At 38.8% G+C, this 26,826-nt stretch overlaps 2 protein-coding genes across 4 annotated transcripts; one reads left to right on the forward strand and one right to left on the reverse strand.

Annotated features, from left to right (window-relative positions):
* Window positions 1-3,051: 3,051 nt before the first annotated feature.
* On the reverse strand, window positions 3,052-20,156 carry LOC137295464 (cytoplasmic dynein 2 light intermediate chain 1-like). 3 transcript variants are annotated; one of them, XM_067826846.1, is made up of 17 exons: window positions 20,024-20,096; window positions 19,217-19,257; window positions 18,466-18,521; window positions 18,005-18,039; window positions 17,502-17,571; window positions 16,576-16,664; window positions 15,148-15,334; window positions 14,744-14,812; window positions 11,019-11,096; window positions 10,303-10,382; window positions 9,520-9,590; window positions 8,329-8,374; window positions 7,724-7,775; window positions 7,078-7,092; window positions 6,053-6,145; window positions 4,444-4,505; window positions 3,064-3,569 (listed from the first exon to the last, which is right to left on the reverse strand). In XM_067826846.1, the coding sequence occupies exons 1-16, from the start codon at window positions 20,032-20,034 to the stop codon at window positions 4,446-4,448; spliced, it is 1,053 nt and encodes a 350-aa protein (XP_067682947.1). In that variant the 5' UTR covers window positions 20,035-20,096; the 3' UTR covers window positions 3,064-3,569; window positions 4,444-4,445. The 3 variants fall into 3 exon arrangements, with proteins under 3 accessions (XP_067682948.1, XP_067682946.1, XP_067682947.1); XM_067826847.1 differs by lacking the exon at window positions 7,078-7,092 and having other exon boundaries at window positions 3,052-3,569; window positions 20,024-20,156; XM_067826845.1 differs by lacking the exon at window positions 7,078-7,092 and having other exon boundaries at window positions 3,060-3,569; window positions 7,713-7,775; window positions 20,024-20,150.
* Window positions 20,157-20,348: 192 nt separating this feature from the next.
* Window positions 20,349-23,744, forward strand: LOC137295467 (KIF-binding protein-like). The gene has a single exon (XM_067826850.1). The coding sequence runs from the start codon at window positions 20,365-20,367 to the stop codon at window positions 22,207-22,209; it is 1,845 nt and encodes a 614-aa protein (XP_067682951.1). The 5' UTR covers window positions 20,349-20,364; the 3' UTR covers window positions 22,210-23,744.
* Window positions 23,745-26,826: the final 3,082 nt, after the last annotated feature.

The raw sequence follows: 26,826 nt of genomic DNA on the forward strand, positions 1-26,826 counted from the left end.
GTCAATGGTTCATACTCATTTGATGTAAGATGAACCAAGACAATGGACAAATCCCAAGCCAGGACTTGAAACTTCCGTGACTGATCCGCCAATTTATATGATCTCAACAGAGACTGGAGCTCAGGGACAGTAGACAATGCCACTGCAACAACTGTGTTAAGTGTGGCTAAGTAGGTAGATAATGTAACACTCTTCAACTTCCTAGTAGACCGTAGGTGTTGAAGATACTCTGCAACCATCTGTGGCGATGTTGTCGTGGGAGACAAAATGCCCTTCCCTCTGCAATACGAACTGAAATTCTTCCACTTGTCATCATAAAGAGACCTCGTGGATGTACGATGCACTGTAGTGATGGCAGTAGCGACATGTTTAGAATAACCCTTGGCTGTTAATGACCGATGCAAATGCGCCAAATGTGCAGATGGAGCGTTAGTGGAGACCACTGTAGTTGATCGGAGGGAGGATGCACCAGTAGATCTGACCGAACGGGAAGTGGCACTGGATCTGGATCGGCTAGCTCTTGAAGATCTATGAACCAACTCCTTGTTGGCCAAAAGGGCACGTCCAAAAGCAGTGTCATCTGCCGAGTTGTACGTAACTTGAGAAGTATATGTGGAAGAAGGGCTACTGGCAGAAACGCGTAAGCGTTGAGACCGTCCCACAGAATTGCCAGGGCGTCTAGTCCCCAGGCTAACAGATCCGGAATCGGAGACACGAACAGCAGCAGTTGACGATTGAACATGGTGGTGAACAGGTCTATAGTCGGCTCTGTCAGCAGGAGGCAAACAGCACTGAACACCTCTGGATGCAACTTCCATTCCGTTGGGGACAGACGCTTCGGACGTGACAAAGATGACAGTCTTTACCCCTGGAATGTGACTGGCTCGAACTGCTACGCTTAATGAGTCTACCAGGATGAAAAACTGTTGAGTCGGGTAAGACCTTTGCACCGGTGACCTGGTCAAGGGAGGCTTCCCCACAATCGGCAACTGATACCCGTTGGACAGAATAGACATCACGAATGGATCTTCTAAAAGCGTCCAATTCACTGCATAAATCTCCAATCTTCCTCCCATGGGAGATGGCTGGATGGGTACAACCGGAGGTGGAAGAACCCAGTCTGGCTCTGATGTCCTTGAGTCACTGTTTGGCTGTCTTCCTGGGGTCAGCTTGGCCAGATCCATCATTGGGTCTAGGTCCATCACCTGATTGCCTCTGTCAATTTGTATGACCCCTGTTACCTCTACTTCAAAATGATGAATTGACACTTGCACGCAAATCCGGATTGGAGGGCTCATACCGGGCAGGTCGACGCTGTTTTGCAGACTCCTCCACCTGCAATCTCTAGTACTTCAAAAGCTCCACCGACACCTGCAGGTGGGCATCTTGGCTCACCTTCCTAGCCACTTCCCTAATAGCACTGTTGAAGATCATCCTGCCCGACCATGGTTGAATAGGTCCGTACGAAATCTGTCTTTCCACGACGATAACTGCAACAGACCCCTCCTGCGCATGGGTGTCAAGTACAGAAGGAAATGCGCAATCAACTCCTGTGAATTGTTCCTGTATCAAACCCATTGCTGCCCTGGTATAAGCTTGTTGGTGCGTAGAAGCATGTTCCAGTGCCATGGCTACTCCCCCAGGAGTCGTGAGTACCATGTTCAAAGGTGCCAAAATCTTCCTAATTGTCCCATCTAAGTGACACAGCTCTCGGCCTTCTACCATAAAGGGAGAATAGGACCTCTGCTTCGAATATCATCATCAACTGGCGGGGATGTAATCAATGACAAGAACCCATGGACATGCGCTGCAGAGAGGTTGAAATGAGGCGAGGTCACCCACCATCGATTCACCCACCAGAGGTAAGGTGAATACTGTTGCATTGCGAATCGCCGCATCCATTCCAAGAGGTTTAGCGTAAGCTACATCATGTTGTTGAAGCGCTTCCCCGTTATTCGAATCACTACCACTCAGAGGATTGGAAAACGCTCGAGAACAATTCCCTTTGTCCGACTCACTCAAACGACGATCGAAGCACATTCGAAGTGGTAAAAGAATGCAGATCCATCTGCTGAATTGACGAGTGATCCTGAATCGTAACGACTGACATCGGGCGGGAAACGACTGGTGGTTGAGAAAGCACTACCATGCGTGGTGGTGACAAAACTACACTAGCGTCCCTTAAACTCCCCGAAGTCAAGGGACAAAATAACTGCCTGAGATTCTCACTGGGATAAGAATCCGATGCCTCCTGTAAAAAGTCTTCATCTGCCGACTTAGATTCAGAACGCCATGCCACCAACTTAGGGCGATCTTTTTTTGCCTTCTCAGGCGCTGAAGAACCATCATCTGCCCTCCTATCTGACATCCTCCTCTTATTCACCTGCAGGTACAGATCAAATTCATCGTCATCTAATCCCATACACAAACTACATCTAGATGACCTCTCACACAAGCCAATACAGTTCACACCCATCGTCAATCACTAATCAAGCTATCAACTCTCTTGCAAAACAACACGTCCAGCCTGAGGTGCGACAAGAAAGAGAATGACAAGTAGAGGACGTCACGTGATCGACTGCGCGTGCAGGATGATTGACAGGCGTCTATTGCGGGGGCAGAGGTCAGGTGGTCAGAGGCCAAGAAGATTTGATTCAACTTAGCTGACAGCACGTTTCCACACTGGGTCTAAGAGAGGAAGAGAGATGCATGACACGAGATAGGATAAGTTTAAATGTTATAGTTTTAACTCCTCCTGACAATAAGTGATGTTGAAATTGTGATCCACTTTCAAAGGTTAAATTATTAGGTGAGATTTAATGAAATGACTGAAGTATATTGATTGTTGTCACACAAAATGACCAAAAATGACCCATCCTCTTTATCATTCCATGAAATAACTGATTTCACAATCATATCCACACAATCACATGACCAGGGCTTTAGGCCACACAAGTCATTATGTTTTGGATGTGTAAGTCAGGTGATGTGGCAATTCATTAATCATGCATATGTATTAAAAATGCATCATTGAACAAATCACATTCCTTACAATCACAAATGTTTACAATATCAAATTGTTTTATTTTTCCTGTGATAACTAACATACAATGAACAAACAATGATATATACTGATGGAAACAACTTCATGTATTTCAGTAAATCATATATTATCAATTGAAAACTGTCTGATCCCAGTAAGGATACAGCTTTGTAACAATGTGCATCCTGTGTTTTTATATTGATTTTAACTGCATAAATTGCTCAGTGTCAACAGTCAACTCTTTAGGTTGTGTGTGACAACATTTCAGGGCTCAGATTTTCCTTCCTAAGACTGACAAATCAATAATATGTATCCCTAAGTTTATGAACACCCATTCCATGTGACAACCCTGATCTAATTTACATTAAGATTTCATAAATTGGATGCCAAGACAAATTCGGTGGTAAGCCGGATGCCAATATTTTTCTTTTGCACCCTGTAGCTATGTGTTTATGAGTTGGAGGGATGAGGCACATGGTGTATCACAGTTGTCTGGGTGTGCTGGACGGAGAATCACTGGAGCATCCTGTGGAAGAAAGAAATAATAACATGAAAAGCAGTTACTGTTTCATAACCTGAGATATCACATCATAAGGATGTGTATCATTAGAGAACAAAACAAGTGGTTAAATAATCACATGGTATTTGGTTGGGAAAGAAGTGCTTGCTGAAGGTGTGTAAAGAGGCCATGACTCTCCTGACATGTGTCTGGTAAATCCAGCAAAGGTGGGAAAACGGATTACTTTGAGTTTTCATTTGTCATAGCATGTTGCCGTATATCAAATTGCTCAGTTGACTGTATATTGTATATCACATTGGTCAGTTGATGGTACATTGTTTTCTATGTATCATATGATATTATTGACAATTTCCAACAGTATAGTGCTAACACCTGGTTTCGAACCCGCATCCCTTCACTTACTAGCTTGGTGGCTTTACCCACTAGACTGCTAAGCCTCGCTGTGAAGATTGAGATTGTTTCTTGGTATGAACCGTGTGTTCCTTGCGAGATGGGTAATGCGGGCAGCACATGAGAAGGACACGAGTAGCGTATGTGAGGCACGTGCAATGAGTATGCAAGGCGAGGCATTGACTGCCAGTCTCATCCCAGTTGATTTTCATCATGAATACCAAATATTGAAATTAAAGCTGAAGTATATCTTTGGTCGGTTTATAAGTTTGATAAAGCATGACCCATGGGCGTTATGAAGAAGTAAGGCTGTTTAAACAGCCATATTGTTTTGTAATTCCCATGGGTCATGCTTTATCCTATACATGATATTATCACAATGTTGCATTTGGAATGTATCATGAATCTGCTTTTCATATGTATTGTATAATAAGGTGTACCATTTGTTGTAATTCTTGACGGTATTCAAACCTTATTCTGGGACACTTACTACTAATATGTGGTTGTCTCTCTTGATCTGCGTTCTGCCAGACGTCGATATCGCTCCAGCTCCTAGAGACATGTCATACATTTTTTGTAACATGATAAATCACAAAGGGTACAAATATATCTCTATAGATGCAATGATATCAGTATTTGGGACCGTGGTGAAGAAAACAAAATGATGAACTCTAACTAAAAATAAACATCAGTATTTATACAGGCAAATGACTTAAGATATTCTAAACAGCTTCTTGAACTTTGTTTGTGTCAGTATTTGCTACATATGATAAAATAGGTAAATAATACACAGTCAAAAATAGATTTGTTGAAGTAATTGTGACCTCTGTAAATACTTCCAGTTATCCAAAATTCCATACAATCTTGAAATGAAAACATACAAAGAATACACAGGGAATAAGCTTTTCGTCTGAGGTTTGACACACTGTTAGAACAAACAACTACAAGTGTGTACGAGAAAATGTTAGTGAAAAGTCCTGAAGGTCTATATGAATGTTTCTCCTGAAACCTTATTCCTGCTTTAAGCTGCGTGCAGGAAACAATATTAGTTACATGGTGGTTTGAGAGGGTGTGCAGGACTGTAAGACCCTTGTAAGTTCTGTATTTCCTTGGTTGTAGCCTAATTTACCAGGGTTTGACAGTCACGTACACCCATTCAAAAACACCATGTGTTGAATTTATTACCCTTAAGATCTTTTAATTTAGCTTATCGTTAAACAACAATATTCAACATTTGGCAGAAGGAAATGCAAAATGCTTTGCCATGATATTTCCAGAACAACAATAAAGGGGGATAACCTGGGATAGCTTAGTTTATGACAAAAATGATCAAATTTGACGTTTTGTCCAACGAGAAGTGACTTACAAAAACATTTTAACGTTTGGATACATTTATTGACACAAACAAATAAGAAATTATGGCAAAAATTTGTATAACTCTGTTTATACCCATAATTATATACACCAACTCTAAAATTTCAAAGCGATCAGCCGTTTGGCAACCACATTCCACCTAAGGCCAAGGTCATTTGAACAACCCGTGTAGCGTGTCATGTGACAAGATTTGATGGGGTGTGCAGTTCATAGACCCTGGCAAATCTACCTTCATGGTTTCATATGCTTTGACTATTAACCAATCAGAATTCGACAAATTTATCTTAATGGGAATAAATGTATGCATACAGGGAATTCACCATACTTGATCTATATTTTCTCTAACAAACCTTGGGACTTAAATACACCCTCCAATAAGCCTGGGGTATTACAAAATTCAACTGGACATCAATTGTTCAGCAAGTGTGCTTATACAACACTGTTGTTGAAACATTAAGTGTAAAGACCTTCATTACTGCCAAGTGTTTGTGTCTGGGCCTCCTTTCACAAAGCACTAAGGTCAGTCAATAAGGTAAACTTAGTGCTATGTTAAAGAGTGGGAGTTAAGGTTAACCTTAGGAAAGGCTGCTTTGTGAAAGGAGACCCAGACTTAGTAGCTTAGTCACAGAGAGTGTGTGCTTAGTGGAAATATATCATACGTCCTCAAACAGATATACTATGGTTAGTAGCCGTATACAAATGACTTCGATAGGTTGGCAACTCACTTCATCTTTCTGAGCTCGAAGGGTGTCAATGGCAGCTTCCACATAATGGGGATCCTTGGCTGGGTCTTCCACAATGGCTGGGTTGTTTGTGTTCTGTCAAACACAGCCAGACATTATGTGAACATAGGTGAAAGGGGGACTATAAACCACATTGTGTTACCCAGCAGTAGTTGAGATTGTGTCATGAGATTTCTATATATCCTACAATTTAAGTTATCAGCTGCATAACATTGTATTTCAACAAGATCGCAAATTTCTGCTCAAATCACGTTCAGCTAAGGTCTGTTTGACTGTCACATTAGAGGTTGATGAATGGTGAGAAAAGTATAATACTTAACGGGTGATAACCTTCTATATCATAATGTGACATTTTGGTAAAGATTCTTATTGTCATGCTGGAGTTGACAACGGTATAAGAATCTATTCTGAAATATATCATACCTTTTTACTTAAGGCTAATTATCTGCTTAACCCAGTTTCTAATAAAGAGGGTGAGCATGGTTTTACACCACTATCAGCAATATTCGACAAGGGACATTAGAAACAGGCTTCACACCTTGTATCCACGTGGGAAATCAATTCCAGGCCTTCAAGACGATAATGTTATCCCACCACTTACCTCTAATAAAGAAACTGTGACACTTGACAAATAATTTCTGAGCATTACATAGAAGATATTGTGGAAAAGAGAAATGTCTTGTTTTGGTCCTTACATAAAGTCATTCTGATAAGAACACATTCTTGAGTCAGTGTAGGAAATAGTTCCAAAGGAAAGGAATTAGAATTCATGACCTTTAGAAAAGCTTGGGCAATATGCAGTGAACAAACAGCTGCAGACAACAAGGAACAAAACTCACAAAATCTTGGTTTGAATATCTTCAGCTTATCAGATTTCCTTATTAAATCAGAATATAATATTTCAGAATATGCTGTGCCAAATCTAGAGGTGAGAACCATATTGTAAGAAGTGCAACACATATCTATACGTATCACCTGTATTGTACTGATGATAAGGAATCACTTACCTCGTTTACGTTCACCTGGCAGCAGTAACACAAAGGACACAACATTTACTTCAGTTTTCAACAGTGTCTCAATTATAACTAAATCATGCAATAAATATGTGCAACATTAGCTCAGACTGTCAGCGGCGACCAGACCCTCAGGCTTACTAATCAAATGGTCTCAATATTCAGTCTAAATTCCTGAGAGGTTCCCATCAAGATACATGTACAACAGTACCTTCTGTTCCATCAATTTCCTCACTATGACCTTATTTTTGCATGATAATCATTCCAATAGTAGACATACCATATATCAACACCCCCCTTAACCTGATGAAGAGGCAAGCAGTAGCTGTCAGACACTGGTACAAACTCAGACGAGTTAGCGAGTTTACTTTTAACATTTGTGCTCTGCAATATTCCAGCTATATGGCAGTTGTCGGTAAATAATCGGGTCTGGGTCAGACAATCTAGTGATTAACAGCACGAACACTGATCTATGTAAATAGGATGTCGATGACATGTGTCAACCAAGTCAATGAGTCTGGCTGCCTTTCATGACAAGGCGAAGCATGGTTTGCTGATGACCAATTCTAAATTGGATCTTCATGAGTGTCTTCTGAAAGGAAGGAACGAAAGCAGAGCCTTTTATCTACATTATACTGACCTCTTGAGGAAAGTGTCCAATAAACGCCTGCTTCCACAGATCCATTGGAGTCCTTTCACAAGCACAAATAAGACAAAGTAAACAAAAAACATTCTCCACTAAGTTTCACTAAATATGAAAACATGTAAACCAAAAATAATGAAATACTCTTATGATTGAGCCAACAGAGAGATGGTCGAAAAAGAAACAGTGCTAATCCCAGGTCTGTATCAGCCCCATTCCATGCTGATATGGCGTATCCAGGTATTTTATATGGAAGATGGATATGAGCCAGGAGCAATTGGAGTAAATTATCTGCTCATTTATCTTTGCTAGATGTCTGAAGTGAGTGAGCGAGTATGGTTTTATGCTGCTTTCAGCAATATTCCAGCAATGTTTCACTGGGGATCACCAGAAATGGGCTTCAAATATGCTTCAGCTGTGTGGGGAATGAAACCAAGGTTATTGGTGTGACTGACCAACAATTTCACCACTACCCTACCCCACAGGCCCACTCAAGTAGAAAAACTGCTCATATGCTAAGCACAATCTCAGACTGCTGACCCACTCTTGACATTTAGTACAGATGGTTTGGAAACGTCCAGCAATCACTATTTCAAACTCACCTTGCATGTACACGTCCTATGTCATCGTCTGAGATTGGGGGGTTGCCTGAAGGAGGAGGATGGAAACTAATACCAATAACAAAACAAAAACACCATTTATCTGACAAATATACACTATAACTTGTGAAATGTCTGTTCTGTACCATTTGACAAAAAAAAAAAAAAAACACCCCAAAAAACAAATTAAAAAACAAACAAAAAGCCTAATGACACAAAGAAGCAAATGCTTCAGTGAATTTCATTCCCTAAAAATTTTCTCAGAGGTGGGAATTGTTTTAACACTGATTCATGGCAGAGGTCTGAACCAGGTATTTCATCACTAGCAGCCATGAAAATGTGGTATTTGAGTGAGTGAGTGAGTGAGTGAGTGAGTGAGTGAGTGAGTGAGTGAGTGAGTGAGTGAGTGAGTGAGTGAGTGAGTGAGTGAGTGAGTGAGTGAGTGAGTGAGTGAGTGAGTGAGTGAGTGAGTGAGTGAGTGAGTGAGTGAGTGAGTGAGTGAGTGAGTGAGTGAGTGAGTGAGTGAGTGAGTGAGTGAGTGAGTGAGTGAGTGAGTGAGTGAGTGAGTGAGTGAGTGAGTGAGTGAGTGAGTGAGTGAGTGAGTGAGTGAGTGAGTGAGTGAGTGAGTGAGTGAGTGAGTGAGTGAGTGAGTGAGTGAGTGAGTGAGTGAGTGAGTGAGTGAGTGAGTGTTACTATTATGGTGCATGTAGAAATATTCCAGCAATATCACTGGCTTCACATACTGTACCCATGGGGGGAACCAAACTCGTATCTTTGGCATGACGTGTGAACACTTAAAAATACCACTGGGCTAAATCACTGCCCTTCATATGACAGGTACTTGTTCCACCATATTTCTGCTCAACAAATATTCTGGAAGCCATCTGCATCATAATCTGTTCTTTGTCTGGTATCTTAATCTGGTATTACATTGTTTAACCTGTACTTTGAAATATATATCTACAATAGTTTACCATTACATTCATTAATTTTGAATTCTCTAGAAATATCTGAGTAGATTAGTATTCTATGCATAAAAAAAACAAAGACATATTTTCACTAAATGAAGATCAGCATTTTAGCATATCCTGTTTATAATAGCAGAATGGCACAAAAAGATACTACAACTGGAAAGGAAATGTTCTAAAAAAAATAAAGAAGTTGAAAGAAGTTTAGTAAGCGACTGTTACCTACCTATTGTCTGCAGGGAGTCAAGTCCTGCTGGGACAAACAGAGGCTTGTTATGTTCAACCTGCATGTTTTTACTGAAACACAACAAGAAAGAGATAAGTATATTAGACCTGACTGACAATAATGCATGCGAGACCTGAAACAAAATCACCTGGTCTTCGAACTATACCATCTTCCCTGGGAACAATGATTTCGTGAAAGATATAGAAAACTGACTGCAGCAGCCATTTGGTTGTGAGTTAACTTAAAAGGTTTATGAATTGGAACAATCTAGCATTCATGATCGTCCTTGTGAAACGGAGACTATGTTTCATTAATCGATTTTAGTTGCAGTACCTCTAGTCTTCATTCACAAGACTGACTACTCTGTGCTAAAACAAGGATAGAAGGTAGGTTGTTATGAAGCACACAACTCAAGGATAGAAAGTTTTGTTAAATCAACATTTTGCTGAACAAGGTAATCGATTCTTATTATGAAGCACACAATGCTCCAGTCTCTTCATCTTCAAGCCTTGAAAGGACAAAAAAGAAAACTAAAATTCAGTAAGGTTCATGGACACTCCAGCCTTGGCAAGATACATTGACAGTTATCACTGTTATGGGAAACTGGAGGACCAACTGATGATCACAGGACTTGGTTTCATGGAGACATGCAGTATTGCATCACAAGCTGAGACAACCACAGACTCACTATAATAGAAATGTGCGGTATAGCTAGAAGATGTTATGTCACCAGTGGCTAATGCATGTTTTTTTAATAACATTAAAGTTGACTGAAACGCTTGCCTTGGGTTTGTCCGGAACAGGTGGTGATTGATTATACCCTGCATCCGTTTGACAGTGCTCTCCATCTTGATGCTGAAGAACTGTACAAAAAACATTTGGATTGTTAGGGAGTAGCCATTTAATCTCAGGATGGGTGGTGGGAATTTTGTTTTGAGATCAGTATTGTTCTAAATGTTTAGCAGCTCAGTTCTTTTTTGACATAATAGGCAATCTATTGTTTATATTTGGAAATAAATAACACAAACAAATTGTATTCTGCATGAAAAGGCACATTACAACTGACACCACAGTGTGAGTTATATTCACTTCCCCTCTTGAAATCAAATGGTTGCTCCCTCAGTGGAAGAAAACAGTGAGTGTAAACTATGGCTGTCTTTGAGATCATCTTTGAAACAATAAAACAGGAATTCTGTTTTGAATGGGTAACCTTATCATCTGCCACTTAAGAAATCACTTGGCCAATCCCCTTGGATGCTATTAGCTGGAAGACAAAAGCTCATTGTCTTTTTCCACATTTGACATTAAATGCTTTTGACTTTAGTCTATACCTACATACATTGATGCTCATGCTATTGATCACTGGACTGTCTGGTCCAGATACAATTATTTCCAGCCTGACGTTATACAACTGAAATATTGTTCAGTACGGCATCAAACTAAACTCACTCATTCACACTAACTCACTCGATAACTGACAAACAATATGACTGACTCACCTGCAGAGTTGCACCTTGTGAGTGAGCTACAAATCTCAGAGTCTTGCATATCACCTTCCGCATCTCTGAGGCAAAGTCCTGGGAAAGTAGAGCAAATAATTTCTGCACCATGTCAGCATAAAGTTGACCGTGTTGAATTTCAGGTAGTATGATTACTATACCAAGTAATGATTACTATTATTAAACCAAGTTATCTCCCCTTCCACCTGGCCCTTTCTGCAATACCAAAGCTCTAAATGAAACAAGTCTAGATTTCCTCAGGTTCAGAATTCTGAATCTCATATTTCACAGGGGCTCCTTTTCAATCCACAAGGAATTATTTGTTTCTGTGAAAAAATGTAATTTTCTGAATAAAATTTACATATTATACTTATTCTGACTCATGCTTATTTGCTTATTTCCTCCCTCTATGCGAAGATAGTGGAACACTTGAAATCCCTTGAGTTCCCTTCTTTTGAAGTGAACATACAATCACTCACCCACAGGAAGGCTCCCCATTTCCCACCACATCGGTCACATGACCGGCCCTGTTTGTCAGTCTCTCAGTAATTCCATGAGCCCGACATGAGAAATTGCAAAGAATCCAACGTGTCTGAGTGGGGTGTTGAGGAGGGCTTGACTAGCATATGTAAGCAAAATGTCATGAGTCAGGATAAGTATAAAATATCAATTTTACTCAGGAAATTACATATTTTTCCTTATCCTGACTCACACTTATTTGCTTACAGAATCTGATGGAATCGCTGGTGGGTCAGACCATGATAGTTTCTGTTGGCTGTTATATATGTACGTCCATTACTTCCCCTACTTCAGAGACTGTAATGGTGGTAATTCGGTCCTGATCTTCCAATATTCATCCGTGAAATGGGGGGAACACATCCAGTCGAACATCTCTTGTTGTGAAGACATCAGTGACTGGAACGTGATGATATATAGATCAGCTAGCATCCTGCTAGTGTCTAATGCAACTGTATGCAAAGACAAGTTGTGACCCTTCACTTGTACAAGTATCTTCATTGTGAGTACTGGGTGAATCACATCCAGTCGAACTTCTCTTCTTGTTAAGCAATTGCTGACTGGAACGTGATGATCTAAGGATCAACTAGTATCTTGCTAGTGTCTAATGCAACTGTATGACAAGATTCCTATCAAGACAAGTTGAGACCCTTCATATATACAAGTGTCTTCATTACAAGATGGGTCATAATCACTCATGCTAGTCTGTTTGAGACGTGAGCATAGACTCTCAACCATTTTACTCCAGTGACGTCCTCAATGGTAATGTCTTATAAGTAGTGGTTGGCAAACACTGTGGATGATCCTCCATCATCATTGCATCTTGAACAGGTTTCAATGCCAAGGCTGTGCAATATCATGATGATTGGTGTTGAATCGTGTACAACTGAAGTCTAGAGCATGTATTTCAGACATCTGTGCTGCTGTAGCTATGGTGAGTAGAAACAGTGTTGTCTGTGTCAACAGTTCTATAGGCTTGTAAGTGTCACTGGGCAGATGTTGAAGTACAACATTCAAGTTCCAAGGTGGTGCCTTAAATCTGAGTTGTTGGTTTTGAACGAGCATAGTACAGCGAGTAAAATCAGCACTTTTGTCAGCTTGACACCAGATCTCCTGGTGATGACAGAGCTAAGTGCTGCTAAGTAGGTAAACAGAGTAGAACCTTTAAGTCCTCATGTATGCTGGTGGTGATGTAAGTAGTCTGCTACTTGAGGATGTGTAGCTTTCGTTTCAGCAGTGAAGCCCATCCACTTTTTGTATTTCAAATCACATCCACTTATTGTGATATAAGAAGCGAGTAGATCTACATAGAGCTAAGGTGACTGCCTTCACCACGGTAGCGGAATATCCTTGATGCATCAAGCAGGCTTTGATACGATCCATACGTGAAGTTGGAACGATGTCCGAGTGTTTATTTGGTGTGTGGAAGGTACTTCCGCTGTGGGAGTCTCAGTGATGGTTGTCATTCTTCAATGAGTGCTGGAAACCATTCTCTCCCTGGCCAGTATGTGAGATGAAAGTCAGTTGCAGCATTGTCATTCTATTTTGTCTTACCAGTGATCTTCAGTAGTACAACAGGAGCCAGGAACATGTAAACGTTCATTCCTCCCCGTGAGATGCTGAGAGCGACTGTTGCTCACGCAAACGGATCCAGTACTGGAGATAAGAATGGTTGTAAAGGATGTGATATACTGTCTGCCATGATGCTGCTTGCACCTGGGATGCCTTTATGTAGATATTTAAGTCGTAGACGATGTTGAAGAGTAGAAAGGTTAGTTTCAGCAGCCTGTGAGATCATCTTGAATCATGCTTATTAATGTAGAATGCTACTTTGGAGTTGTCAGTGTGAACCATCCTTTGTCTGTTCCTCAATGTGGTTGACCATTATTGTACAACTTTCATCTCCAGGTGGTTGACATGCAGAGTGTATTCATTGCTCACTGAAATTCCTGCTGCAACCTCGTAGTGACACATCTACATAGAGATGACGGTTGCAGTTCAGCTCAACTGTTTTGTGTATGCGATGCTCGTTGTTGCAGGAACATTTCAATCAGCTGCATGCTCTAAAACTGCGTTGAGATGATACAGCTGATGGTGAAGATCTTCATGGATGGAAGCATTCACGCAGTGCAATGTCTAAACTGCCTCAAGATGATACAGCTGATGAAGATCTTTGTGAACAGAAGCGTTCACACAGTGCATGCTCTAACTGCGTTGAGATGATATCGCTGATGGTGAAGAACTTCGTGAACAGAAGCGTTCACACAGTGCATGCTCTAACTGCGTTGAGATGATATTGCTGATGGTGAAGATCTTCGTGAACAGAAGCGTTCACACAGTGCATGCTCTATCTAAGTCTGGCGATTCACAAAAAAAATGAATATCAGTAGTAGTTAGACACATGGCTACCAGTCACAATCAGGAACAAACTGCCAAACATGACTTGAGAGAGCCTATGTAAACATTTTTAGCACATATTTAAATAGTAAACAAATACATGTTCAAGTAGGGCATAATAATACAGAACAGTTGCACACAGCCATAATCTACACCAGGAGTGTGATTTCAAACATAATCAGACATGATGAAATACATGCTCAACAACATAAAAAATACATAAATTAATTGACAATTTCATATCGTAATGATAATTAATACAGATCAAAGGATATTAAACTCTGCATAGGGACTCAGGTTAACTCCAACCATCATGTCTGGTGATGGAGGTGAGTGTGACAAAAAAGGCTGGTCATGTGACCGATGTGGCGGGAAACGGGGAGGCTTCCTGTGGGTGAGTGTGATTGTACATCCTCTTCAAAAGAAAAGACCTTCAAGGGATTTCAAGTGTTCCACTATCTTCACATAGAGGGAGGAGATAAGCAAATAAGCATGAGTCAGAATAAGGAAAAATTTATACAAAACAATACTTAAAAATATTTGTTTTAAGAGATTGAATAAAACTGGGACATTTTGAAACATACACTAATAATAATCTGCAAAGAGGCCTCACAGTAACCTATGAAATCAGAATTAGAATGGGACCTCAGTCACCAATGCTTGGTGCAAGAGGCATGTAACAGGAACAGTTAGTCCAGCTCACTGACTTGGTATCCCTCCTCCATAACAGGATTATTTCAAACAGGATTATTTACAGGGTGGTGTTATATAACTGAGTGCAGTTTTACATATACATCAAACAGATCCCTCACCTGAAACACGTCATACTTGCTCCCAACAATGACCAGAGGTATCAGGAAGGGATCTATCATACTCTTGTCCTGGAATAATAAAAATAATTCCCTTAAAGAAGGGTTTAAAAAAAGTCCTTAGTGGTGAGTGAGTGAGTGAGTGAGTGAGTGAGTGAGTGAGTGAGTGAGTGAGTGAGTGAGTGTTCTATTGATATCAAGGCATTTAAACCCTACTCTGTGCTCACAGCACTAACTGAAACAGTTGCAAGACATTTCTGATGAAAAGATATGCACAGACATTTTTGCTGTTTTCAGGATCATTCCAATATATTTTCAGTCTTTTAGATAGTAGACTAGTATTACAATCTTTGTTATTTGTTTGTCATTGAGGTGCAGCCACTCCCTTCCTTCCTCACAATACTTACTGGATGTTCCTCTCCAATTCTTTCCCATGCCATCTTTTTCAGTTTGTCTCTGATATGAGGATCATCCTGTTTCATCTCCGCAATCACATTCTCCACGCGGGAGCGAGCTGCCGTTAGTAGACTCTCCAGGGTGAACCACAGTTCCTTGGGGGTGGATAGGTCAAGGACAATCACCAACGTAGTGTGCCTAAACATGTACCATCACCATCACAGTTCAAGCAGGCAAAGATTATGTTGCATGTGAAGAACCCTAGCTTTGCAATCTTTCAGTATTATACTACCAGATGCATTCATTTTCTGCTGAGCTTCTTAAAACTGCTTGGTGCATTTGGATGAAAAAAAAGCAATATTCCAAATACCAGGCAGCATTCTGTAAATAATCAATCCAGTGACCAACAGCAGAAATATCGGGATATGGAATGGTAACTTGAAAGTAACTGTTTTATTCGTTGTTTAGGCCATAGGCCCATGTACATCTGTGAACATTAACATTGTGATATAGCATTAGTGACAATGATTATGCACTGCGGAGAGACAAACAATGTTTAACATATTTTGCTACATTGAGTATGGTTTGATGATCTTTACTACATACTAGTTGCTTATATGAGTAAGCAGTGGGGTTATCGGAAAATAGAGATGGTATATATCTAGCCCTTACCAAATTATACATTGGGCACACAAATTAGAAGTGCATAACATCTTCAACTATCCTACAGAAACACAATCGTTTATCGATACCATACCTTCGTCCAATGGTTGTTTGAATAGGCAACTCATCTAATCGAAGCAAACAAAAGCATCTCCTCAACTCCCAGTTTCTGATATTCATGACATAATATTCTGTATCAAAGCATGATTTTAACTGGAGATAATGTTTTAACCTATAAGATGTACTTATGTTATCAAACATTACTTGCACATTACACTCACATATGCGTTGCTTAAACAGCATTAAAAACCAAGTCAATGAGTCAACCAAGCCAGAGAGTCAACCACGACCGTGAGTCAATTAAGTCAGTGAGTCAACCAAGTCGGTGTGTCTGACCACCCAGTCTCATTAGCCACCTCTTATGACAAGCAATGAGTTGCTGTAGACCAATTCTAAACTGGATGTTCACGGGTATTTGCAATGACGTCTTGAAAATGCATATGAAGTAAAGAATGATGAAGTCAGATTACTAAGTCCTCCAGACTGCTCTTAATTAGATCGTTAAGTACCATCTGCCTATCACATTCACAGAAAAGATGCCACATGAGGAGCAGGGTGCATATTGTCCTAAGTTAGGATATCCTAGTGCTAGGATACTTTTTGAGAATAAAATAGGACACGTATGCTAGACCCTACGATATCCTAGGGTTAAGATCCTATCCAGAATAGGGGCCCAGATTATTAGATAATTACTGAAAGAGAACAGCACAACTCACATAATAGTTTCTGGGTTGATGGGAATATCCATGAGTTTAGACAGCCATGTTCCTCCACCCAACTCCCAGATGTGGCCCACATCCTTGGCCTTCACGTCAAAAGAAAGAATGAATGAATTCACAAATCATCAAATAAGGTGATACAAAATTTTTGTACAAAACTGAGAATGTATAATCCCAAATATACTGGGTGACTTAAAGAATGGATGTAACAAAACTGGGGTGAGTTAGTTAGTGAGTATGGTTTTATGTCACTTTTAGCAATATTTCAGCAATATCATGGCAGGGGACAAGAGAAATGGGCTTCACACATTGCACCCATGTGAGGAATCAAACCCAGACCTTCAGTGTGATGAGTGGATGCTATAACTACTAGGCAACCCCACTGAGCTCAACTGGATTACTCATGATTGTGTCATTATTGTACTTATGAAAATCAAAACTGTTTTTATGATAATTGAATAAAAATATGGCTCCACCATGAGTACAGTTGATATTAGAGACTGAAAGGACTTTTCGGACATCTACAGGACCACGTCACACAACAATTACATTGTTCATAAAAAAAATCAAGAGTTACAAAATTCATACAGTAATATGTCATCATTGTTGATTAATGACGCTTCACCAATTTCATGAAAGAGAAAGACTCGGTAGATTGGCAATAGATCAAAAAGTATCTGGACTTAAACTGGTTCTAGGGCAGTCTTATACAAGACTGAAACCTGAAACTGGACGCATGCAGGACCTAAACAAACTACTGACTGGACCTAAACTTGACCAAGGTAACCACAGTAAGATATTTATTTGTAAGTCAAATATTTCATAATGTTTACATGACCATACATAATTTTGGTTATTCTGCTCAAAATACACAGGGACAATTTTTCTTTGAGATGACCCTGACTGTTGTAGTATGAGCTCACAATGTTGTGTCCTTTAGCACGTCTCCCAAATGTGTATTCCAGGGCTACTGTTGGCTTTGGAGGCTCATCCCTGGAATAATATCATAAAACAACCTCAGGTACCATGAGAAGGTTAAGTTAAATATCAAAATAGCAGACTATAAAAAACTGCATTGAACATATATTCTGTGATATCATAGTGCCAAACTATGAAAAATTATTGCTGTCATTATAGGATATTTATGTAGCATACATATCTAAGCAACTACTGATTGCTCAAGGCGCTGATATTGTTTTCTTCATACTTCATATTTTGTACCTAAGTTTTTCATCATGACATTTACATTCTTTCAGCTATGTCTTTAAACTATGCCACCTGACACTTTTAAATTGCAGCAATGCTTTACATAAAATATAGAAGTTAAGAATGACACTTGTGCTGGTTGAAATAATAAACATTATGAGATTTATTAATTCCACAGGAAATAGTTTGATGTTAAACCTTATATCAGTACTTGACTTACCTGTCTAAATATCGCAGAATTATGCATGTTTTCCCCTAAAATGAAAGTGATACATGTACTTAATTAACATACAACATAACAGTTATATGTTCCTTGGATACTAAGCAATTCAATATTCTATATGCTAGAAATTTTGCAATATTCACACCAAGACTCAAATAATTTAGCAAATAAAGTTTCAGTGCATAAGAAATTGACTCAATACCCACAAATACTTTATACCTATTAAAACATTGTCTCTAACAAAGATGTTACCATCCTGAAACTTTGGTGCCAGCAGGTGCTTCAACAAATTCAAGGTTAAGCTTTATATATGGTAATACTATAGTAACTGCTTTCAGCAGTAGAGATAATAATTTTCAAGTGAAATTATTCATGACAGCAAATGTTATGAAAAATTCAGAAAATGTCATGTAAAATGTTATTTTTGTTTTGGGAAATATAAATATATCATTAATTACTGAGTTTTTGCTGCCTGTGATGAAGATTGCAGAGTCTTCAGATGCTTGATTTTCATCTGAAAATAACACATATTCATGAAAACATGCCAAATTAAAGCTGATGAGTTCAACATGATGAAATACAGTCAGAAATAACAGACATACAAGACATGGAGACTAAGTCAGTGAATGTTGCTTTTGTTTTCTGTAAACACTCAAAGATTGAACAGTGTCTAAATTTGTAATCAGCTAAAGTAACTGTCCATACTGCTTGAGTATAGAAACACACTATTTCGTTTGTTTGTTTATTTGTTTTATTGTATGTTTACAGACATTCAGCATGTTTTCAGACATTTAGCAATATTCCAGCTATATGAAGGGAATCTGTTAATAATCGACTCTGTGGACTACACTATCCAGTGATCAACAGCATGAGCATCAGTCTATGCAGTTGGGATATGATGACATGTATCAAGTGAATCAGAGAGCTCAAAGAAATGATTATGTTATTTATCTTGCACGGGATGCTGAAGAACAATTCTGACCTGGATCTGCATGAGCAAACACACAAGTAGTCATCTTAACAAAAGCATGGTGAAAAAATACAAATGATGGACATACATTATCATTATAGGGCTACATGTTTCCCTAGAGTTACTATATGCTTGATCATTTTTTATGGTCATGAAGAGAAAATTAATTGTTTAACATGCTCAAAGTACATGAAAACAACGAAGGTAGAATATGTAGACTAGTCATAATATCCTCTAACCTTTAACGGTATTTGCCTGGTTTATTGCCAGATCCCAAAGTCTGAAAAATAACAACAGAATTAAAAATAGTTCCCTTTAATGTCCTGATAACCACCATGTTTGAGGAGACGCTGATATTTTCAGGTACATTATGCTTGAGCACATTGTAACATTACACCAACCAATGTGCAATGTGTGCATGCATACAACTAGCTGGTGTCCATTTCGGTTTAAACAAGTGTTTACCAAATTATGTCCACTGGTTCTTAGAATCAATTTTTCTTACCTGTCTTGATATCTACAGCTTGACCTGAGGTACTCTACATATGCATGACCCAGGAGGTCAAATGGCACATATGGGTTGAGTTAACTTCATTAAATAGGAGAGAAGAGAATGTTATCAATGTTATATTATTAATTTTTTATATGATGGAGCAACAATGTTTTAAAGCGTGTCTGTGATGAAGTGCATCAATGAATGGGTGGCTGTGGGAATCAATGCTTTTAGTTCCCAACTCTCAATGACAATGGCATAGCCAATTTTGTCCATTTTTTCAACAATGAAAACATACAGCAGACGGAAAAATTCAGCAGACACAGCCTTCAAAAACACTGAGGTCAGTCATGCAATTTTCCTGATATGGGAAGAGATGCACATGTTTGAGTCCCCGCAAACCGCTCGTTTTAAGTTTGAATGTTAAAAAATTGCTGTTGCCTTCTAAATATTTCTCTCAACATCGCAGGAAGGCCCACGATTAGAATGTTTACAAAATATACTCTTAAGTAGCATGGAAATTTGCTACATCTATTATTCCATCATAACTTACGACTTTGACATCTTGATATTAAAGTAAGAACACACGCCAGTTAAGAAGTAGTGAGAGGCTTTAGCGAGTCTCTTAATCAAGAGAGCACCTGCATTGTTGACATTCACAACCAAACCGGAACAATAGTTGGAATGTATTTACAGGACCGAAGTGAAGGACATTCGCTAGTTGATTGGTATAAATAACCTAATTTTACGGCAGAAAATAGAATTTCTCAAATATATTATAATGTAAGCCTTGAATTTATTTGTGGCTTGTTGCAATACTATCCGAAAATATTCTTCAAAAGAGTAATTCATTTTAAGTTCAGCATTTGCTGCAGTGCTGATGTCAAACTCAACATGGCAACCTTCAAGGAGTATCTTGTGGCCGATGGCTATGCAAAATTTTCGGCAGCCAGGAAACTAGAAACGGAAGATTCTAAAAATGATCCCGAAGATGATCCATTTAGATCCAAGTACAAGGCTAGAGAAACCTATGGTGAAATCAGAACCGCGTTAAAGGGATACATAAACGACGATGCGGAAGACGTGACTCTTACTCGGTTTCTAGCGGTTTTAGATTTTTACCTGGGTATTAATTTCACTGATACTGAAGAAATCGCAGCTGGAGAAGAGCATCTAATGAATTCACTCCAGTTACTTGAAGATCAGAAGTATGAAAGAGAAGTCGTCAACGTCTATCAAACGGTTCTCAATCATCTTTCAATATTGTGGTCTGGGAGAAGGAACTTTGACAAATCAATGAAATATCTCAAACAAGCGGAATCGCTGTATAAGAAATTCAAGCGTGATGTTGGAAATGATCCCTATACTGTTGATGAATATTTCAAACCAGATGAGTCAGATCAAAGTGACATTGCTGCTATTTCTAAGGCAAGATCAAAACACTTTGAAAACACATATACTCTTACATTGTTCTACATTGCCCAAGTTTATGCACTTACTGAAAAGAAAGAGGACTCTGCCAAGTATTGTCATGTAACACTTCAAAGACAACTGGACTCATGTACATACAAAGCTGATGAATGGGCACTTAATGCAGCCACACTCTCACAGTACTACATTACTGTTGATATGTATCACTTTGCTCGTCACTGTTTAGCAAGTGCATCACTGATATTTGAAGAAGCTGCATCAAAGGAAGAAGACACCGATGAAGATACCAAAGAGCAAATGGCACAGAAGAGAGCGGATATCGACAGATGTTGGGCAAAATATGGCCTTGCTCTTCTAGAGGCTTCTAAGGACTATTTAATGAAAGAGGTTGAGGATGCAAGGGAAGGAGTGTCTTCAGATGATCACAATGCAGATGTTAAAGATGGATCCAACAAATTTTCACTTTCAGATTCAGAAACTGGTAGGTCTGAGGAAGAAGATGATGACTCATCTGTAATTTTAGATATCGAGAACTGCAAAACGTTTCCACGATTTAACCTGGAAGTAACAAATCATGAGGAGAAAGTCACTGATCAATTTGTCAGAGATTTTTCTGAAGCAAGAGGAGTGTTCTTACTGGTCCAAACAAGACTGAATGATGCAAAAAGGTTTTATGTTGTGGATGGACACTGCTCTGACTACATCCAAATCATCCAGGACATGAGTAAGGCTTATAAGGAACTGGCATTCTTTGAAATGGATATGGACCGTCAGTGCAAAATGCACAAACGGAGGGTTGACATGCTGAAGGATACCTTGACAGGTCTCAACCCAAAGTACTATCTTCTAGTTTGTCGACAGATTATATATGAACTTGCTGAAACCTACAGTGCCATGGTGGACCTTAAGTTAGGGATAATGGAAGCAGAAGGCAGAGGCCCAAATCCACATTCTGTCAAAAAGATCAACACTCTTGCACAACAGAGTATTGCACAATACAATGCTTATTTAGAGTCTCTAAAAGATGGAAAGCCAGACTTTCCAGATGAATTCCATGAAAATGATGTGCGTCCAGCACTTGTAGCCATGTTTTGTTTGGGAAGGCTGTATTCTAAGATCATTTCACCAGAAATTCCATACAGACTGGCTCTGATGAAGAAAAGTCAAGAGTGTTACCAGTTTGTGGAGACATATTGCAACAAGCACCCAGAAATAGAAGGAAGGATGGTTAACGAACTGAGCATAAGTAGGGAAATGGTTGTTCTCCTGCCCCTCAAGATGGAGAAAATCAGGACCGGACACCTTTAGGAGCTGCTTTTTCAATCATGAACATTTATTACTCTTCTGAATACAGGGACAAAAAGTTGCATAGAAAACACTAGTATAATGATTTAAGTTTCATACATCTTACGATAAGATATTTGACTTTAAAAATGTACTTTTCAAGCTTACAGTATTAAATGTTTGATATGGTTATCCTTTATCGTGTACATCTATGGTGTTCCTGCTTTAACATCATATAATAAGCATTGATGGTGTGTATGTATGTAAAGTGACTGCTTGTCTGCAAGATAATAATCTGATAATGCACATTTATAGGATGTTTGAAGCCCAAATTTGTACCATACTATTACTGACCAGAGGCTACCTTGCCCACAAACTTCAATATGATGAAGTAAAGCTAATAGAATTGTGTTTTTGTGGTATGTATGCATCAGCTTATCCTATGTTAATTGTTCACTTCAGGTTCAGCATGTTCAGTATCATCATGCATTTGATGACATAGTGACATAGAGACTCTTATAGCCATATTTGATCAAACTATTGATGTAAGAGTGGCACTGAACTGGACATATAATGATATATTCTTCATCACTGTGCTGACATCTTGTTCATGATCATGATGATGTTGAAAAACTGACATAAATATCTTGGTTTGAGCATAAGCTTTTTTAAATATGTTAAACTACCCCAAAATGCCAGAACTGTTGGTGCATTTGAGATGTGACGAACTCAGCATTATGGTGATAATGATGATGTAATGAAATTGTCATGGTATTTTTAGATATGACTGGTGAGATGTAAGTGAGCAAAGCTGTCATGTCATGCGAAAACAATGGTGTCATCAATTTTAGAAATACTTGTTCAGTACATTTTACCTGTTATCGATCTGTCCATGTTGTCCATGTTTTACTAAACAGGCCTTGACTTGCAGGCCATTGTGTTATTACCATTTCATTACTTGTTGCAACTGTTACCCTGGTTATCGTAAGTTCAGACATTGTCGAGGGAAGGGCTCCACTTTTGGACCTTTTTAAAAGAATCAATGCTATCATGTTATCTACTTTCTCCTTGTTCTTCATGCAAAGACTTGTTAAATATGTTTGTATTGGCATAGTACAGGCCTTCTTGTAATCTTGCATAGACCCAACCTTCTGTTCAACCTTCCCTATACCTTTCTAAATAGCTCTCTATAATTTTTATCAGTCCTTTATTCACATGTTCAGATGAAAATACATCATTTGAAATAATTTCAGATACATCATTGGTTAAAAATATATTTGTAAGGCTTTAACAATGCCTTGGTGAGACTTTGTAAAGCATTCCTAGTGTAAGATTCCAGTTAAGTTAGCCAAAGCTTTTCCTTTCCATGTTGTAACAGGTGGTGATGATGGTGTATACTTATTGGTGTAAGCTTGTTGTCACGAGTACTTGATCTTTACTTCTGAAGTTTTATAAATTATCTGTAGAAATGATGTACATTTTGTGTGCGAAGCTGTGATGAACGTTTATTTATTGACTATCATGAGAAGAACCCCTGGGGAAAAATAGTGGACGCAAAATGGTTTTCTTTGTTATATTTTTCCCCTGTCTCTATGTTGTTTACCATGTGAACAGTGCATTGCCATTGCCAGGAAGGGTGTGAATTGGCTACAAAGATGATTATTTCTGCTATATTTAACTGTCCAGATCTGGATGTTGCTTGTCATGATGCTGGTTGTGAGTTGGTGGATCTTGTTTGTATCAAGTTGTGACCATGCTGACAGCAGATGTTGAACATTTGTTGCACAGAGTGAGTTCCCCTGCAGCCCATGCTTGTTGTCATGTATGGATTGGGTGGTCGGACTTGGCAGTGTATGAAATAAGGCTCATTTGACCACCAAAACGGGCTGGATTTCTGACAGAAGGTCTAAATTTACAGCTAGCCTGCTGATGGTTTGGTAAATATTTTAGGTGTTCCATAGATCAGAGTAAATTCACCTTGTCTGGTGAGGTTAAATCCATTTTGGGCTGGTAAAATGTTTTGAAGTTACCAGCCCTGATGTCTGGCTGGGTTTTTGCTTATTTCATACACTGGACTTGTCGATGCTGATGGCATGTCATGATACAATGGCTGTTTGGGTCGTTACCCACAGGATCAATTGCTGTATTGTCTGATCCAGACACAAAATGAAGCTGCTGTGATGTAGCTAAAATTGTGGTGCGTACAAGGACATGTGCACACCTACAGTCTAGTAGTACAGATCCGCCCTGATTTCACAATGATCTGCAGTTTGTTACGATCTTTACTGGTTACATCGATCAGAGTAATCTGCAGTCTGTAACCCTCTCTGGTAACGTTGGTTGGTTTATTGTTTAATGCCACACTCAGCAATATTCCAGCTGTCTTGACCGACCATACAATCCTGTGATCAGCATCAAGAGCATCAATCTATTCAATTAGGATATGTGTCAATCAGGTCAGTGGGACTGACCACCCAATCCTGTTTGTCACCTCTTATGATAAGCATGGATTACTGAAGACCAATTCTTGAAAAAAAAGATCTTCATGGGTTGGGTAACTGGTAACAGACATCAGTGAACAGCAGTCTGTAACCCTCCCTAAAGGTCCAATGACTGATCTTTCATTGATGTTTGTGAGTAACTCATCAGTAATTTGGAACTTCCTTGTACACAGCAGACATGCAATGGGCATTGCCAGACATTCAAACAGAAACAAAGAATTTGCTATTTGATCATAAATAAAACATGTCATAGTTTGTAAAAGGTTTATTTCTTAAATATCAATTTACATTGCCTCTCACACTTTGATTTTCCTCTGGTTTTAATGTACAAAACTCTTCACCACCAGCAGAAAGTTATGCGTGGAATCATGAAGTGAGTGTAATGATGAGAGTAAACACGCAAAAATACAAACAAAATACTGTTCTGTAGTGATGGATATCAACAGAATCTGTTGTCTAGAAAATATATAAATCCTCTGATCTATGTTAACCCTTTAACCTACAGAAATCTGTGCCTGACTAATGCAACAAAATAGTTAAAATGACCTGAAAATGTCTGCTTAACAAGACATAATTTCAGTAACAAAGGGTTAACTAAACACAACTGTCAACAATGTTATAATCTGTTTAACAGTTAATTAAAAGTCAACGACACAACCTGGCATATAACTCATGGCACAGCACTGCGTTCACAACCATCAGAGTCACGGGAACAATTAAACAGACTTAAGGACAAGAAATACATCACTCATTAAACTAAAATCCTAAATAAATTCACCCCATGCCAATTTTCAAAATATAATCTGTCTTCTAATCTTAAATATGGTGATTTGAATTTAATTTCCTGATAAATTTTCAGTTATCCACTGGTAACAGGAAATTTCACCTCTGGCTGCCATATCAACACAAGCTTTACATATGATACAATTACAGAATGTTATAAACATTATCATGCTTCTGTTTGAGACTGACAAAATATAACCTATGTACAAGGTTATCAATTACCAAATCCTTTCTCCTTAAAGTTCTCATGGTGTGAGGAGAATTATTCATGGGACTTATTGCATAGATTAATCTATCACATTCCCGACTGACTTGCTAGTAGCATCACATTACTTGCATCCCGTCTCAACACAGGAATTAAAACTGTGCATAAAATAATGATGTTCACTTCTGCAGTAAACTTTACAAGTGAACATTTATGTCTATTTTCAGCTGTGCATTCCCTTGCTTCATATAAATACTGAATATTGCTTCTGAAAATACTAGCAGATTAACTGAACATGTGGTTGTTACAATAGCAATAGTTTGTCAATGATGTTGTAGTTTTGCTGGCAAATGTTGCTGATAAGGGCCCCACAACATCACAAACATCACTGTACACGACTAACACTGAGAAATATGTGGAGATTACAGTGGATTTAAATACATGTACTTTTTTAAAATCAAGGGAAGTCACTGAGGAAGTCATTGTCTCTGGTATGATCTAGACCCACCCAAATCTATGACTATCAATAAGGAAAACACTTATTATATAACTCACTTGAAAAAGTCCTCTGTGCATTTCCATCTTAATGACAGAGTGCCAAAATTGAAGTGTTTCATTTGTGTCCATCAATGCAGGTGGATACAGGATTACTTATGAAGGGATTAAAGATCAAATAAAGGCTGAAGGATCAAACAGGAACTAAGACATATCTGTATCTTTATAGTGCATTCGAATTGGAACTGTGTTTATTGTATGCATAATGAAGTCTGTATGTTTTTCAAACTGTACATTAACAATAATCAGTTTGTGTTTCCATTAAGCTCAGAAAACACATTACTGCTGGTAAGATGGTCTGAATTGCGTAGATTGGTGAAATAAAAATGACATATCCTACTGACTTGTGGTGGTGAATAGTAACACATCAAACCCATTCCGTACCCTTGGGGTAAAAATACTTACATAAATGATAATGCCTTACGTACAAGCACAAATCTCATTTAGTAAATAAGTTTCACATACAAAATTATTTAATATATTAAATAATATTAAGTATTTATCAATGTATATTTCCTTCAGGTCAGTTTTGAGGGTATTTACTTTTCCAAGGATGGGTGGTTCGAAATAATGAATAAATTCTAACTTTCCAACTGA

This window comes from Haliotis asinina, chromosome 8 (assembly GCF_037392515.1).
Source record: "Haliotis asinina isolate JCU_RB_2024 chromosome 8, JCU_Hal_asi_v2, whole genome shotgun sequence".
Taxonomy (NCBI): Eukaryota; Metazoa; Mollusca; class Gastropoda; order Lepetellida; family Haliotidae; genus Haliotis; species Haliotis asinina.

Excerpts from the sequence above, each read along its gene's own strand:
- LOC137295464 (XM_067826845.1), bottom strand. Across the intron at positions 10,383-11,018 it reads CACAAGGTGCAACTCTGCAG|TTCTTCAGCATCAAGATGGA; the intron begins GTGAGTCAGTCA and ends TTTTTTGTACAG. Across the intron at positions 9,591-10,302 it reads CTGTTCCGGACAAACCCAAG|TAAAAACATGCAGGTTGAAC; the intron begins GCAAGCGTTTCA and ends GTTGTGTTTCAG.
- LOC137295467 (XM_067826850.1), top strand. The coding sequence starts at position 20,365 with ATGGCAACCTTCAAGGAGTATCTTGTGGCCGATGGCTATGCAAAATTT.